This window comes from Brienomyrus brachyistius, chromosome 4, assembly GCF_023856365.1.
Source record: "Brienomyrus brachyistius isolate T26 chromosome 4, BBRACH_0.4, whole genome shotgun sequence".
Taxonomy (NCBI): Eukaryota; Metazoa; Chordata; class Actinopteri; order Osteoglossiformes; family Mormyridae; genus Brienomyrus; species Brienomyrus brachyistius.
This window is the reverse complement of record NC_064536.1, coordinates 6,929,738-6,945,196: the sequence shown is the minus strand read 5'-3', so window position 1 is coordinate 6,945,196 and position 15,459 is coordinate 6,929,738. Positions and strand designations below refer to the sequence as shown.

The 15,459-nt window shown below is 49.1% G+C and overlaps 1 protein-coding gene across 4 annotated transcripts in view; it reads right to left on the bottom strand.

Annotated features, from left to right (window-relative positions):
- The window catches only part of pde1cb (phosphodiesterase 1C, calmodulin-dependent b), a 59,813-nt gene that overhangs the window by 26,384 nt on the left and 17,970 nt on the right, over positions 1-15,459 (bottom strand). Inside the window, exons 1-2 of one of the 4 annotated variants that reach the window (XM_049012233.1) lie at positions 7,464-7,739; positions 4,829-4,855 (exon numbers count right to left, since the gene is read on the bottom strand). The exons of 2 other annotated variants lie outside the window; for them this stretch is intronic. In XM_049012233.1, the coding sequence (XP_048868190.1) occupies positions 4,829-4,855; positions 7,464-7,564 (128 nt within the window). In that variant the 5' untranslated portion in view covers positions 7,565-7,739. Of the gene's footprint in view, positions 1-4,828; positions 4,856-7,463; positions 7,740-15,459 lie in introns of those variants that run through there. One more of the 4 variants, XM_049012234.1, reaches the window with a different exon arrangement.

Below are 15,459 nucleotides of genomic sequence, written 5' to 3'. Positions count from 1 at the left end.
TGTGACCATGGATAAGTGCATGACACTAAGTATGTCCTGGCTATGTGCAGAATTGATGTGAAGACAACGCCGGAGCGGGCTGTCGACCACGGTGAAGACTCACATCGCTTACAGTGTCGGTGATACGCGTGTCCAGACATCTCGCCAAACCCACCGCATCACTATCATTAGATTTTAAACTGAAGATCATGCCACAGTGTAGCTAACCAGATAGGCTAATGCAGAAATGCTTGGTTTTACTGACCCTGTCATGGATCTAGGCGATGACTGAAAACTCCATCCGTCACTGACAGGGTGCTCAGGCTGTTGGTGCGAACCGCTGTCCAGCAGTGAGAGCTTTAAGGCTCGTTTGACTGTTTTTGCTCTGCTATTGTGATATAGAAAGTGATCTAATATTAATATTAATGGTAGTGCAGTATAGCATTATAATACTTCCACTCATCACTACAGTCTTGGAATCACTGTTAATTAATTAGCACCATAAATAATGAGCAAAACCTAAATTCTTCCCTCCATAATTCATGCAGATGTGGCGGGATTTGTGCAAATTATAGTAATGAGGCATAAATAAAGGAGCTCCTGCACATTTTTTTGGGGAGAATTCCGGAACTTTCGAGAATCTCGCCTCCCTGCCGGTGGGCCTCCCATCCCGCAATCATGAGGCCTTTCATCCACGCGCGGGATCAGCTTCCTCACAGGGGGGGAGGCAGGGGGGCAGCAGGTGACGCGATTATCCCACAGCCGCCGTCGATTTGAGGTGGGAAATTATCCGTTTAATTATTGGGTTTCGGGCTGTGAGATTTACGGGGCCATAAATGGGGCACAGGTGATGGATGGGGAGGCTGGGATCAGCTGGGGGGGGGTGAGGCAGCTCCAGTGGGGAGTGCTGGTCCTGATCAAGCTCGGGAAGCGGCAGGTAAATCTGCCACTTTTTATACACCAAAGGTAGGTGAAGATCATGCAGAATATAAAGAAATGATTCATTTGTTTTAGACTGTTAATAAAAATGCAGAAGATTTTGGACTTTACTTAAGCATCTAACTTTCAGTAGATTTATATAAAAGACTTTTTTTAAGGAGGGCACTTCTCCTTACAGTATCTCAACACCACCACCACCCCCAGCCACGAGAGGTAACAGAGCACAACTACTTCCTGTCCTGTGTGAGCCTCTGGAAGTATTACGGGGAACCAGATTGAGCAAAGAATACCCGGAACAGAGCCATGAAGACTGCAACAGTGCAAACAGTGGTGGGGAGGGTGTTTAGACATGTGACCTGAATCCCAGGGACAGTGGCAGCATGAATGGGAGTTGGAACCATGTGGAAACTCGGGTGGTAAACTAATGCAACTGACACGGATGGTGCTCAGCATGGTAGTTTGTAGAACCTGTGTGGAACCACAAAGCGGTCTCCTAAAGCAACCGATATGGGTGGTGCTCGGCATGGTACTGTGTTGAACCACAAAGTGGTCTCCTAAAACAACTGACATAGGTGGTGCTCGGCGTGGTACTGTGTGGAACCACAAAGCGGTCTCCTAAAGCAACTGACATAGGTGGTGCTCAGCGTGGTACTGTGTGGAACCACAAAGCGGTCTCCTAAAGCAACTGACATAGGTGGTGCTCGGCGTGGTACTGTGTCGAACCACAAAGTGGTCTCCTAAAACAACTGACATAGGTGGTGCTCGGCGTGGTACTGTGTGGAACCTCGAATGGTCTCCTAAAGCAACCGAGACCGGGGTGGTACTGTGTGGAACCATGAGCAGACTCTTTAAGCAACTGAGTAAGCTCTCAAAAAGGATACGCTCCGGCTCCAAGCGAGGAAAGCGTGTGCGCTGCAGGGGACATGTGTGTTTTAACGATTGCTCCTGAGCGTATTTTTCCCTTGTTATGTGATTTGATTGTCCGAGTGCTTCTGAAACAGAGAATGATGAGGGACACGGGGACGAGCGACTGTTTCCCGTTAGTGACTAAGAGGACTGGCTTTGGGGTTGGACCCACTTTGCCTGAAGACAGACCGGCTCGGGTGACTCATTGACTCACCTGGGAAGACAGCGCACGTCTTAGCAGAAGACAGATAGCCTCACAGAGTCCCAAGAGTGAGACCGGATGTGTAAATATTAAAGAGACATGTAGGTTGCTATGGTGATTAACAAGTCAATTAGAGTGCAGAGCCTGACGGCCAATCCATTATGAATTATTATAATGTTCTGAAGATGCCGGCATGACTTATTGAGTCGATTGCAGGCCTGGTTTCATTACCACAGGAACACGAGAGGCACAGAAATAATCGTCACACGTTTAAACTCTTAAACGCACGGGTTGGGAGGGACGCCTGTATCAAAACTCTTGAATTACAGCATCTTTGTCACGTCTGTGATTGCCACCATCGGACGCAAATCAGAAGCATCAGGTGGCAGGTTGTCTGAATAGGATAGAGCAACTCTGTCATGGCGACTAAACCTTAATATGTCAGGAAAAATTGAATGTTTCTAAATCAGCAGCCAAACAGGTACAGGACTGTCAGTTTAAAAGCCGTAAATGTTCCCAAAAGATGCTCTTGGCACGGACTTCCCTTGGCTCAACACGACGGCGCTTAATTGACCTGCACAATTAGAAGCGCAAATCATATTTTGCACGGGATCCTTAATGAACACTTGGAAAGGTGGCCGCACGCCAGACTGCCTCAGCAGGAGCGCGCGAGCAAGGCTGTCTCACACGCTGGAGTTTCTGCCGCTTTAATGACTGCCTCGCAGGGGATGCAGATCCATCGCCAGACCCAGACGGTGCTAAAAACATCAACAAATTAAATGTTTTTATGCCCCCCGAGCAAAGAGAGCTGTCCGGCCTGGTGACATTACTCAGAGGCCAGACAGGGTAGATTTTCATTTACTCCTGATGGATGTCACCAACGTCCCATGAGCGGGGAGAAGGCGAGAGACACACATGTAAATAAATCTGCTCTCCTTGCAGACGATCAGAAGCTCGGGTTTGTCTGAATGAATGGCTCTGCTAAGCCACGAAATCAGAGAGGAAGTTTATCGTGTTTCGGGCCGATAAATCGGAGCAGGACGTGAGAATCAGACACGGGGGAGAAGTGAACGTACGCCGTCGGAGCCTCAACAGAACCTGTCCTGCTTCCTGAATGGAGTTTCTCCCATTCCGTTTTTGGATGGAAACCTGTGGCGATCCTCTGTGGGACGTTTTTGTGTCTGGTCAGCGCACGAGAAACTACCCTGTTTTGCTAATTATGGTCCCTGGCTCCATCCCCAACTCTGTGATTCCTGCTCTTCCACAGGGGGTCGGAAAGCTGACCGGGTGCCAGGTGCATGAATCGCTACCACCTTAATCACGGGACCTACATCAAACTGTCATGTTACTAATGATGCAGACTTCAGACCCAAAGGTAGCCACATCCCTAGCAGTGGATTGCAGTCTGCATTAGATTCTGAATACATTTATTTATTTAGCAGGGTTAGACAGTCCAGAGTAACTGGAGGTTAAGTGCTATGCTCAAGGGTGCAATGCTGAAACCACAATGTCGACTCAGGAACTTGAACCAGCAACCTTCTGTTCATAGTCATATTGTGCTAACTCACTGAGCCTCACACCCCTACAAGATCAAAGCAAATATTGGAGAGAGCCCCCGTCACCATACCTATTCATGTCAAAGCCTCAACCACAAACATCTACCCATGTGTCTTCAGCCCAGCTTCTGTTAAGGGGGGTGTGTTTCTCCTTTATACATGGGGGGTACCTCTGTCTGCTTATAGGATGCTCAAGCGCACGCCTACATCACACTGGGTACCGAGTCTGTTTTTATCTCGTCCCGCACGTGGAGTGCGTTGGTTCTGCGGCTGCCTCCACATCCCCTCCCCCCCCACACACACACACCCTCTTCTTCAAATGATCCCTTCCGGAACCCTCTGCCCCCCCCCCACACACACACACACACACACACACAGACATAGGCACACACACACCAACAGACAAAGCGCCTGCATTCTTTACAGACAATTAGTCACGGCGTAATTACAGAGGCTCGTGAGGGGGCTGTCAATCCAGCGCAGGCGGGGGGGGGGGGGGTGGGGGGGGGGGGTGGGGTTGGGGCAGCTGCACATTCTGATGCCGGAAAATTCCATCTTCAGCCGTCTTCGTTTAATGGACCGTGATAACGAATCAGAGCCATCCTATCGACGTGCGACATTGCGTTTCTCCGCAAATGAATCCCCCGCTCAAGAAAAATCATACTAATGGCAGAATTATTTTCTAAATTGATTTTTTTTAGGTAGTTTATGAGTAAATTAAGTTTGTTTAGAGTTTGTTTAATTAAGTTTGATCTTGATTTCAAATCCTGCAGATTGGTGATGTACAATATCAGAGCCATCTGGTCTAAAAGTGTGTGAACAGGTCATAAAACAAGCACGTCTGAACGCATGCGGCATGAATGGCATTAAGATCAGACAGGGTGAATGTCTCGTTCCACTTGGCATCATTTTACACAGCGATCGTTTAAACGCTCAACCTGGGCCAAGTGGGGTCACATCACAGACAACCAGACAGTCAATTGTTTAGAGTGTCTCGTTTGATCCAAGGCCCTTTTTTGTCTGGTCAAGCTTGCACCCATACCCCAGCTGTGAAAGGCCTGGTCTCAGAGTACCATAGAGTACTCTCTTGGAGTACCATCTCAGAGTACCATAGAGCACTCTCTTGAAGTACCATCTCAGAGTACCATAGAGTACTCTCTTGGAGTACCATCTCAGAGTACTGTCTTGGAGTATCATCTTGAAGTAGCATCTTGGCCTACCGTCTTGGAGTACTGTCTTGGCTTACCTCTGTGATGTCTTCTTGTATTTCCGCCTGTGACAGAACAGGAGAGACAGGCTGATGAGATGGAAGGTTCCAGAGACACGCTGCCGATTTCCTAGACAACTGGGATCTACTACAGTAAATGTGACCTGGTAAAATTCACCGCAAGCTCAACATTCATCCATTAATATGTATAAGTTCTGCATGAGGTTGTACGGCACAAGCACACATTCTTGGTGAGAAAATATGCAAGCTGAGTGCGCAGACTTTACAGAAACACAAAGACAAAGCTCTGTGCAACCTGGATGGATGGATGGATGGATCAATGGATGGATGGATAGATGGATGGATGGATGGATGGATAGATGGATGGATGGATGGTCAAAAAAAGGAAATTCTGGCCACAATAAGTGTTTAAAAGATGGATGCAGGAATGAACAGACAAAAGGAATCTACCAAGATAAGAGTTTAGAAGATGGATGGATGGATCAATTGATCAATGGACAGTTAGATGGGCTACCAGAATCAGATAGATTCTAGAAGGCAGAATCTCTGGAGACACCAGCTGCCATGGTGGCAGAAAGGAGACCTGGGACAGAAGAACATCTGCTGAGCCTGAATTTTGTTGACCAAAACAAATATTTATCAGAGTTTGATCAGAACACCATGTGTATTTTTATCCTCCATGCTTCATACGAGCGGCAGTGAGGATCTGCGATCTGGCACGCTCTGGCTAAGGGTTCGGCCTGTCATTGTTTCTGCAAAAGCAACCAACAGCTGGCATGGGGAGGCTGAGGTGGGGGGGGGGGGCAAACCCCTCATTGGAGATGAATGCTGAGCCTCGTTGGAGGGGATCCTCAGTGTGTGGCAGCCGAGGCTCTCGCCGCCCTAGAGACACAGCTGCAGGCAGCAAATCGAGCCTCAAGAAGAGAAGGAGAGACCTGGGCACCCCGAGTGCGTGTGAGAGCCGGCCGCTGGATTCACTCTCTCATCCCCAGGGGGACATTTGTGTACGTATGTGCTGAGACACGTAATGGTGAGGAGATGCTCTGAAACACGGGGATAACGAGGCAGGCTGGGAGCGACAGGAGGCACCAACCAGCCCGCCCTGGCACACAGTGAGGATTCACTTGCCCCCCCCCCCCCCACCCCCCCCCCCGATTGTGTGGCCATTCAGCCGCTCAGGATTATTACTGAGTGCACTAGGCTATGCGGCAGGGACCATGGGGATGAACAGGCCTGGAAATATGTCAAGAACACACAAACACACACATATACACACCCAGACGGTCCTCTTTCTTACAAAGAGTGGGCGGGACCGGTGATGTGATGCCTGTCAATCATACACCTCCCCCAATAAGAACAAAAGCAGATGAAACAGAACATTTATAATTTTTAAATAGCATTTATAATTGTTTGCCATGTAAGCAAGCAACTTGTTGTTGTGAAAGCGTTTACGGGCACTCATAAGAAAGAGTTTTAATAATTACTTCAAATAATCGCTAATAATGACTTTTCATGCAGTTAAAAGCAGGTGTTCCTCGCGATGCTTCAGAACGCGCCCTGGGGAGTATCGCGCGCTTACCCAGCGCGTCTCTCCCTTTCGCGTTGATTTTTCCGAGATGTTAATTATAACGCACCTGCTAATTTAGTCAGGCTGCCCTAATGCTATGGAGGGACGATATTAGAGCTACCCCTCCCCCCTATGTAAAAAGGCGGTAGGCGAGCAGAAAATCCGCAGAGGTCGAAAGGAGCGAAAGAAGCCGCTGTGACAAAGTGGGAGCCGGTTTCCCACGATGAAGTTTGGCGCCGTGATGAAGTTCGCGCTGCCGCCCCGAGGCAATTGGCTCATTTTCACCCCACTGTTTTCGTGAAATGAAATTCAACACCTACATTTATATGTTTTTTTCCATTTGCTTGATAAGGGATAAAATTCTCTCCAGTGGCGGAATGTGTTATGGGTAGCGATAACACGCACTGCTGTTTGTAAACGGACTAGATAAAGAAACCTGTTCAGATTCGGAGGTGCAGATCGTTCGTTTGATAACTGACAGCTGTTGTCTCCATTCTAGCAGAAAGATCAACCTGTTAAATTCACAGTTATTATGGACCAAACGCAAAATAAAAGTGATGGATCTGGGACAAGCACAGGAGCATGAGTGAAAATCCAAATGAAGAAAGATCGTTGCTGTAAGCTTACAAATACAGAAAGACACAAGACCAATTGCGCAAATGAGACATGCATACGCACACTCTCACACACACAAGCAACCACAAGTGGAAAGTGTAACTAGTACAACTATGAAGTAGCTGAACTCAAATTAACATACTGATACTCAGAACAAGGTGCACTGATATGCATACAGAAAAATGGCTAAACATAGAAACACACTGATACTCAGAATGACATATATTCACACACATGATACCATTCAAACATCCTGATAATGAATGAGGTACAGTGATACACACACAGAAACACCCCGATACTCAGAATGACTTATACCAATACTCAGAATGACTTACACCAATACTCAGAATTACTTATACCAATACTAATAATAATTCAGACTGATATTCAGAATAATCTACATAGATACTGAGAATGAGGTACAGTGACACTCAGGCACACACACGCAGGCTCCAGTGAAGCACTCACAGTCCACGGAGCCTCAGCCAGATCTTCTCGATCTGTTCTGGCTGCAGATACTTCAGAGAGCTGCTCTCAAACTCCTCAATCTCCTTGGTGGGCGACTCCATGTCTGAACCCAGAGACGCGGTGGAGGAAAGTTAAATCCTGTGGGTGCCGACGCCGGCAAAGCGCGGCTGCAGGAAGCCCCCAGCGTCTCCTCACAGGCAGCGGGCGGCAGCCTTCATCTCCTCCTCTTCTCTTCGCAGTCTGACCGGCTCTCAGAGCCGTGCTGTGGCTGTCAGTGCAAAGCGAGCACTCCTCTGCTGGCTCGGGGCCATCCTCCCTGGGGGCGGGGGGATGGGTGGGGGGGGGGGGGGGGGGGTGGACGGAGCAGACCGGGATCGGGGCACGAGCGCACGGCACGGAGCAGAGGGGAGTCAGTCAGCTCTGACACGAGCCCAGAGAGGGATCTAATCCTCGAGAGCGGGCTGACGTCTTTTTTTGTCAGGGGAAAGGTGGGCAGCTATGGGGCCTTATCAGGTGGGGGGTGGGTGAGAGAGAGTTTCAGAGCAAAGACCCACTGCCCCCCCCCCCCCCCGCCCACAACGCTATCAGTGATCTGAAAGGGGCGGGGCATTAGGGGGAGGTGCACGCATATCTCTGTCGCCATCAGACGGCGAGAGTGTGTGTGGAATACGAGCTAAGGGGTAGGGTGTGAAGTGGGGGGGCCAGGTTCCCCTTCCCCACCACCCCCATGGGGGCCAGCAGAGCCCGCGTCACACTCCATCCCCTCCCAAACACCCCTCCCCGGAAGCTTTGAAATAAGTAACGCCTGGCAGAGACCAGCTCTCAGTTCAAAGGAGAAATAAACAATGATACACAATGTTGGTGTCTGTGCTCAGAACCAGGGTGAATTTCCATGGACATTTTGATAAAAAAATGCAGTATTTACAACGGACATAGTATTTTAAAATGTAATTTTGACCCAGTTTTGACACGGACACATTTATCCCCTGCTTGGGACCGACTCAGGGGACAAACCGCCCGTCCATCTACAAAACAAGCAATAAAAAGATTAAGTTTACAAACGTGCGCGCTTGGAGGCCGATCTGAGATGTTTTGAGGCATTTTTGTGCATGTTTAGAGACGACTTTCTCAAGGTCGTTCTGCCTAATGGCATTTCCACACCTGTAATTATTTTGACAAACAGGAGAATACATCCCCCTGGTTATTAAGGGTTGATAAGCACTGTAAAATACAGAGTAATGCACAGAGTAATCACAGTATCCTGATGTAACAGACTTACTGCATGCGCGTGACACAACCCACTAATCGCATAATAAATAGTACATTCATCTAATAAATGAATGTAATGAACTTGCCCTACCTACCCGTCCATCTTCAGTAACTGATTATCTACCCAAAATCACTCCCTCCTCAGCCAGACCCCCCGTTTGCATTTTACGTTTCAGTCTAATCTCATTTTAGCGGGCAGATTTACTCTTCGTTTGCATTTTCCGAGTGCATGGAAAATACCAGCCAGAATCACACGAGCGTTTCTGTAGCCTTGTGTCAGGGGCTGCGAAGGCCTCGTCACCTCAGACACAAGTCAGATCATCAGCTGCTATTAGTCCCAATAAAAACCCAAACCACACAGAACCTGTTCTATATGTGCCGCCCCCCCCCACAGGCCAAAGCCTCATCGCTTGAAAGTTACGCTTGATATTTCATGTTTTCTGTGCACTTCCTTCATAGTGTGTCGCCATATCCTGTCGCTTCCTGTTTGTTATTGTCGACAGTTCCGTCCCTCCTGGTGCTGACTAGGGCTCAGTAGGGCCAGACCTGCAAGTTTGGGGTCCGCTGGCGGGACAGGGCTCTCTGTCCTGCCTGCCCTTGGGTGTGACCTGCATGAGCGCAGGCTGCTGGACGCCAGAGAACATGCAGGTCTTTAAACCTGACTGAATCAGCTGTAACTCTGCTAGGACAAAATCAAAAGATCGATCAGGAACTTAGCTCCATACTGCACCTGTATCTTCAGCGTTTTCTACACTCTACCCCAACTTCTACTTTAATTTTTTTATTCTCCATTTTTAGTTATTTACTCTCTATTTATTCTCTTCTATTAATTCTCTTATCTATGTCTATCCTGATTATGTGTCCAATCGTACCTGTACCAAAATAATTCCCTTGTCGTGTCGGTAATAGGCGCATGAAAGGATTCCAATTCTGAATCTGAGGTATTTACAGAATCAAAAAGAATGAATCATCTGTTAGCCACAGGCAAATGAAATCAATTCCGAGCATTTCCTTGTTTTGTGCAGGGGCATGAAACGCGATCAGTTGGCAACAGTCGGTATAAGAAGACGTTGGGTTATTGAATGTGTGACAGAGTAGGACAGGGAGGAGGTGATTTAGGGTCGTATAGGGCAGCTGTGTGGTGCCGGTGGGCTGTTTAATGCTGCTGTGGAATGAGGGACAGGGAGACTGGGGATGTTTCACCTGCTTCACAGCCGCCGCTCAGGCATGTTGGAAGGCACACGCAGGTTCATAAGGGCGGGGTCCTCGTCAAGTGGGAACGTGCTCCGGCCCCAAGGGGATTTGACGTGGTGACAGGGAACGTGGAGAGGCGAGGTGCTTCGCCTGGACATCCTGTTATAGGGGGGGGCATCTGAGACCCCGCCATCCAGTCCTCCATCTCCAGTCTGTCTCACCTGTCATCCTCCAGGGATGGGCTGTGGGGGGAGGGGGTGCTGAGCCCATCCTTTCAATTAGGAGATGCAGGGGGCCTGCGCTCCACTGGCCTTTTATCTGCTGGGGGGGGGGGGGGGGGAATCACTCTCCTGCACTCAACGAGAAGGCCGCCATGGTGTGCCAGCCCCCGCCCCTTCAAAGGGATGCGGATGTTGCTCCTTCCGTTCTCAAAGAGCCTTTCAAGCTGTTGTTGAATCTCCACCCAATCCAAAATCCACCCCCCCCCGCCAGTGATGCCCTTTGCCAGCCACACCCAGATCATGAGGCTCCAGGCCCCCAGGGATGCCCAAATCCCCCCCCACACACACACACACTCGCACAGACCTGGCTCTGGCATCTGGGTGAAGAGGCATTTGTACGGACTCCTGAGACAAGAGCAGGAAACACAGAGTTCTACTCAGACTGTCAAGAGAGCAGGACTGGGCCAGCAGTTCCACATCATACTTCCAAACGCACGATTCCCAGCCTCTGGAGTCCTGGACGTCGCTGCTGTTCACTCAAGTCGTTAAAAAGCTACTCCCCGTCAAAAAAAAAAAATCCCCCAAATGAGGAGATACCAGACAGACAATGGCCAGACACATCAGAGCCTGAAAGGGGGGGGGGGGGTCTACTTATTCCCAGATGCTCAATGGCTCTCATCGGTTAGGGACCGTTATGTTTAATGAGACTGAGTCTCATCTGTCCCCCGACAGCATAAAGCCGTGGTGCAGAGAGGTTTCAGACTCACGGCTGAAATAAGATGGATGTGATGAGATGCCTGTTAGGAAAAGCACCCGAGATGTGTGATGGGGTCTGTGATTCAGTCAGGCAGCGTGGCGAAAGTCCCCCGGGATGGGATTCAGCTGCGGAACTGGTGCCTGAACTTTTCAGGTCCGTTTCTGATGCGAACGCAAAAAAGTGGCATGTGGATGTCAGCGACGGCCAATCGAATCAAACCAAAGTTCATTCCCCTATAAGAAATGGTTTGTCTCTGTTCGATTTTTTTCTTTCTGTTGTTTTGTTTGGTTGTCTTAATTTTCTCCCCAGATGGGGGGACGTGAAAGAGATAAAACGATGCGTTAAACGTTTATCTCCGAAGGTAAAAAAGGCACCGTTTAATCTCAGCTTGTCGCATTTGCGATCAAATGTCTGGTTGCCATGATATCACGCACTATGCATATTGTTAGTAAGGTCCTATAGGTCCGCAATGTCTCTTTTTTAGAATTAGTTTCGGTGTCATGGTAGAGCCACGGGACCAGGGTCAGCCTGTGGCGGCCAGCCAATCACATGCAAGCACATCTCAGCAGTGCTCCGGAGCTGTGTGTTCTGGGTAATAGGTCAAGTAGCCAGCAGGCCACAGGAAACACAAGAAAAAACAAGCTGAACATGATGGGTGTCCTGATCAAAACAGATGGGCAAACGGAGCGAGGCAGTGGCAGGGCAGGTAACATGCCCCCCCCTGCTATCAGAACCAGTGTTTGACCCTGACCAGAGAGCCTGGAGCTTACAAACAATGGGCAGCTTGGCATCTGGGCTGGGCGAGTTTCCCAGAACTTTTTAACATAATCAAACACAAAGCAGACGGGTGTACCTGGTGAAGGGCCCCCCCCCCCCCCCCCCCCCAGTGCAGAGTGCAGTTCACACTTCTCTGTCCTACTCTTTACATTTCCCTGGGCAGGAAACACTCACGCTATTGGCCTAAAGCGTGTCTTCTTGACAGCTAACGGCTCCTGGGTTTCACAAGCGTAAGAAACCCACCACCCCCCCCCCACCCCTCCCCCCGTCTGCCATCTTGTTCCACGTCACCAGATTACCGCTTTCATCTTCACCTTCCTCTCAGCGGAGTTCGGGGATGGCCGAGGCCGCAGGCGCTAACTGGAAACCCAGAAACCGCCAGATGTTTATCGGAGGGGCTTTCGAGGAGGTGGGGGCCCGCCGGCGTCACGGACGCCAACAACACCGCCGCAAGCGGATCCTCCTGCACTCCATTTCACTCAGAAGTCAAAGGAGGCGGAAGAAGGTGCTTTTTAATCAGACGGCGATCTGGCAATCGAACGATAACCTCTGCCGACGTCTTAGCGCAGCGTAGCTTAGCTTCTCCTAACCCAGCTTCCGGTGTCGCTACCAGCTTACATAAATGAAGGTTTGGGCAAAATTATAATAAATCGCAAAAAAAGAAACGCCAACATTTGATGCTAATGCCAAAATCAGTGATAAAAAATACTGCAGGGGGTGTGATCAGTTGCGATGAGGGAGCATTATAGCAGAATCGCTCTTCAGAAACCCCATTGCCTCTGATCAGTCTCATGTTGGGACATTTTTAATGTTGTGTTTCAGAAACGTGAGATCAACCATAAATCTGGCTCCCAGTGTCGTCCCACAGTCTAATCTCTAAATTTACCATAGTATCTGTCTGTGTGTGTGACCAAATATCCCCCACAACGTTATAAAAACCTGTTATTTTGAAGTTGTGGGGACCATTTCTCAGGTCATGCCAAAAGTCTCGTATTTTATTTTGTTATTTATGGTTAGAGTTATGGCTGGATAGGGGTTAAGGTCGTCATGTTGGGATTAGAGTTTTCCCCATAGAAATGAATGGAGAGTCTCCAGCTAGAGGTAATTACAAACCTGTGTGTGAGTATGTGTGTGTGTGTCTCTGCCCGGTAATGGACTGGCATCCCATCCATGGTGTCACCTAGCCTGCCTGGGATGGGGTCCAAACCCCCCCCCGACGATCCCGACACATGACTGGCAGTTGGAATCGATGGTATTTCAATCACATGCAACCCCAAAGCTAAGTCCCTTAGAATCGTGCTATTTCATCTTTTCATGTTTGATAGAGATTTAACAAACATCACCATAATCTTAAAATTTGCCGTGTTTTTAAAAATCTACCAGAGCCATAATCTGGCAGCGAACCTCCTGATTCCAGATGTTTACAAATCTCTCTGTTTATGCACTATTTTACCCCCCCGGTCCCCAATGGAGACTGAACGGCTCATTAAAAACCCCACTAACCATCACAAACACTGCCCACTTCTCCGCAAGCGAATCGCTGGAAAACCCTCTGGTGGAATTACCGATTTTTAACCCTTAGAGGCATGGGGCCGACTGAGTCTCTTGTTTGAGTAGAGAGCAACCCCCCCGCCACCCTCGCCCCCCACCTCCCCAGTTCTGGAATCATCCACCATTAGTGCTCCAGGGTCACCGTGGGGGAGGCAGCAGCTGTGTGGGTCAAAGCACAGCAAGTCTATTTATAGCCACGCTGTGCGTCACTGTGCTGTGCTTTCCCAAGGGGGGGGGGGCACTGCTCCATAGTCCCAAGAGGAAGCCCCATCCTCATCCTTAATCTATCTATGCTACCATAATCGAGGTTTTCAGGGAACTGGTGACATTTTCGCGCCAAGGGAGTCGACGTCGTCACGCTTTCCAATTAAACAATGAGGTGCCAGTTGCTGACGTCACCTCTGCACTGTGCTGATTTCCGTAGACATCCCTTTGACCTTTTTTCATTGCCTTCGTCTTTCTTTTTTAGGTCTCTGAGAGACTGCCTAGTAAGATCTTTGGGGAGGCCAGCTCAGATGTGTCAGCGAAGTGTCTCATTTCATAGAAACACCATCGATCACGCAGATACCGTCGTGGGCATTTCCTGCACACACCTGCAGCGCTTGTATCTCTCCATCGTATGAGCTCCTCCGCGGGACACAGTAGTTACAGCTCTAATCCTATAAAGACCTCCAGATGTTACAATCTCTAAAACAGACCTCATGCTTTATATTTCCCATAGAGGAATTTGCGATAATGGTGAATGATGATTTTAGTGCTCCAGTCAGAGGTGGATAGTTCAGAATCCATCCATCCATTCATCCAGCCATCAATTTTCTGAAATCACTTATTCTATTCAGGGTCGATGGGGGTCCAGGCACAAGACAGGGAACAACCCAGGATGGGGCACCAACCCATTGCAGGGCACACTCACACATCATTTACTTACATATGCACTAGTTCGGAATCCAGAAAGTAAAAATCCAGACCAGGATTTTGTTTCAACCAACCAGTTGGGTTCTCTGTGACTGTGACTCTTTATGCTCAACTGGTTGGTTGAAGCGAAAACCTGCTTTGGATTTTGACTTTCTGGACCAGAACTATCCACATTTCTAATGCTACCTGGGTTCTGAGCTTCAGTTAATATCAGCGACAAATTTCAGGGAACGTCAGTGCATTTAGGGGGTAAATCACACTGATGATTTGCGACAACACTGAAAACGTCTGTCGCATTAAGAGCGGCATTGCTGCGCCTGCCCCCCCTCCCCCGGTGATAGCAGAGGGAGAGTCACCTGCAACCCCATAGATGCTGGGTCCTGCCCATCAAAGGCTTGGCTTTTGAGGCTCTGACTGATAGCACTGAACTGGAAAATTCCCCCCCCCCCCCCCCCCGCACCCCCCCCAGGACCATTCCCAGAATGAAACAGCCTTGCTGTGAGTTTTTAGCCTATGGAGGTGCAGGAGAGGCTGGGGGGGGGGGTGGATTTATGGAGTAATAACGGCAACAGAGTTCACTATGTGGATTTCCATAGAGGTTCACTGCGGATTTCAAATTCTGCGGTCACCTGACCAGCCCAACCAATCACGAGGCACTGCTACCCAAACCACAACGCACATCCCTTTCTGCATCTAAACAAGCGCAAATGGGCAGCGAAAACAAAAAGGCCTTTAAAAGGCATCGCAAGCAGCTCCTAAATAAAGAGCAGAGGTCTTCTCTGGGTTACACAGAGACCTTGATTTCTTACTAAATGCAGCAGAACCGTCCAACCAATGAGGGCGGAGCACTGAGAGCACATTCATCCCACAATGAGATGAACAAGGCGAGTTCCTGGGGTCTCCATGACGACAAACGACTCCGTAATCCCAATCTCAAGATGGGCAGGCTGGATCCCCAGATGGCGATGGGGATCCCATGATCCTTCTCCCCCCTCCTCACCATCCTATTACACCAACAGTACTGACTTACTGACCTGTGACATCAGGCATGACGCGAGGTTAGGGGGACCCCTGCTGCCCACATTCACTACACTTTGGAGGGATGGTAGGGGGGTGTGGAAGTAGATTTTTGAGTAGGATCCTAGAAACAACAATCCTGTCCCTTGATGTCCCTGGAGGGGTCAAGCATCACCCCGGTGTAACGGAGCAACTGATTCCTACTCCACAGATCACCCTGACATGCACAGATTCAAAGATCTCTGGGTAAAAAACACACAGACAGGTGGGTAAAAAAACGAGTATTCCTCTGTTT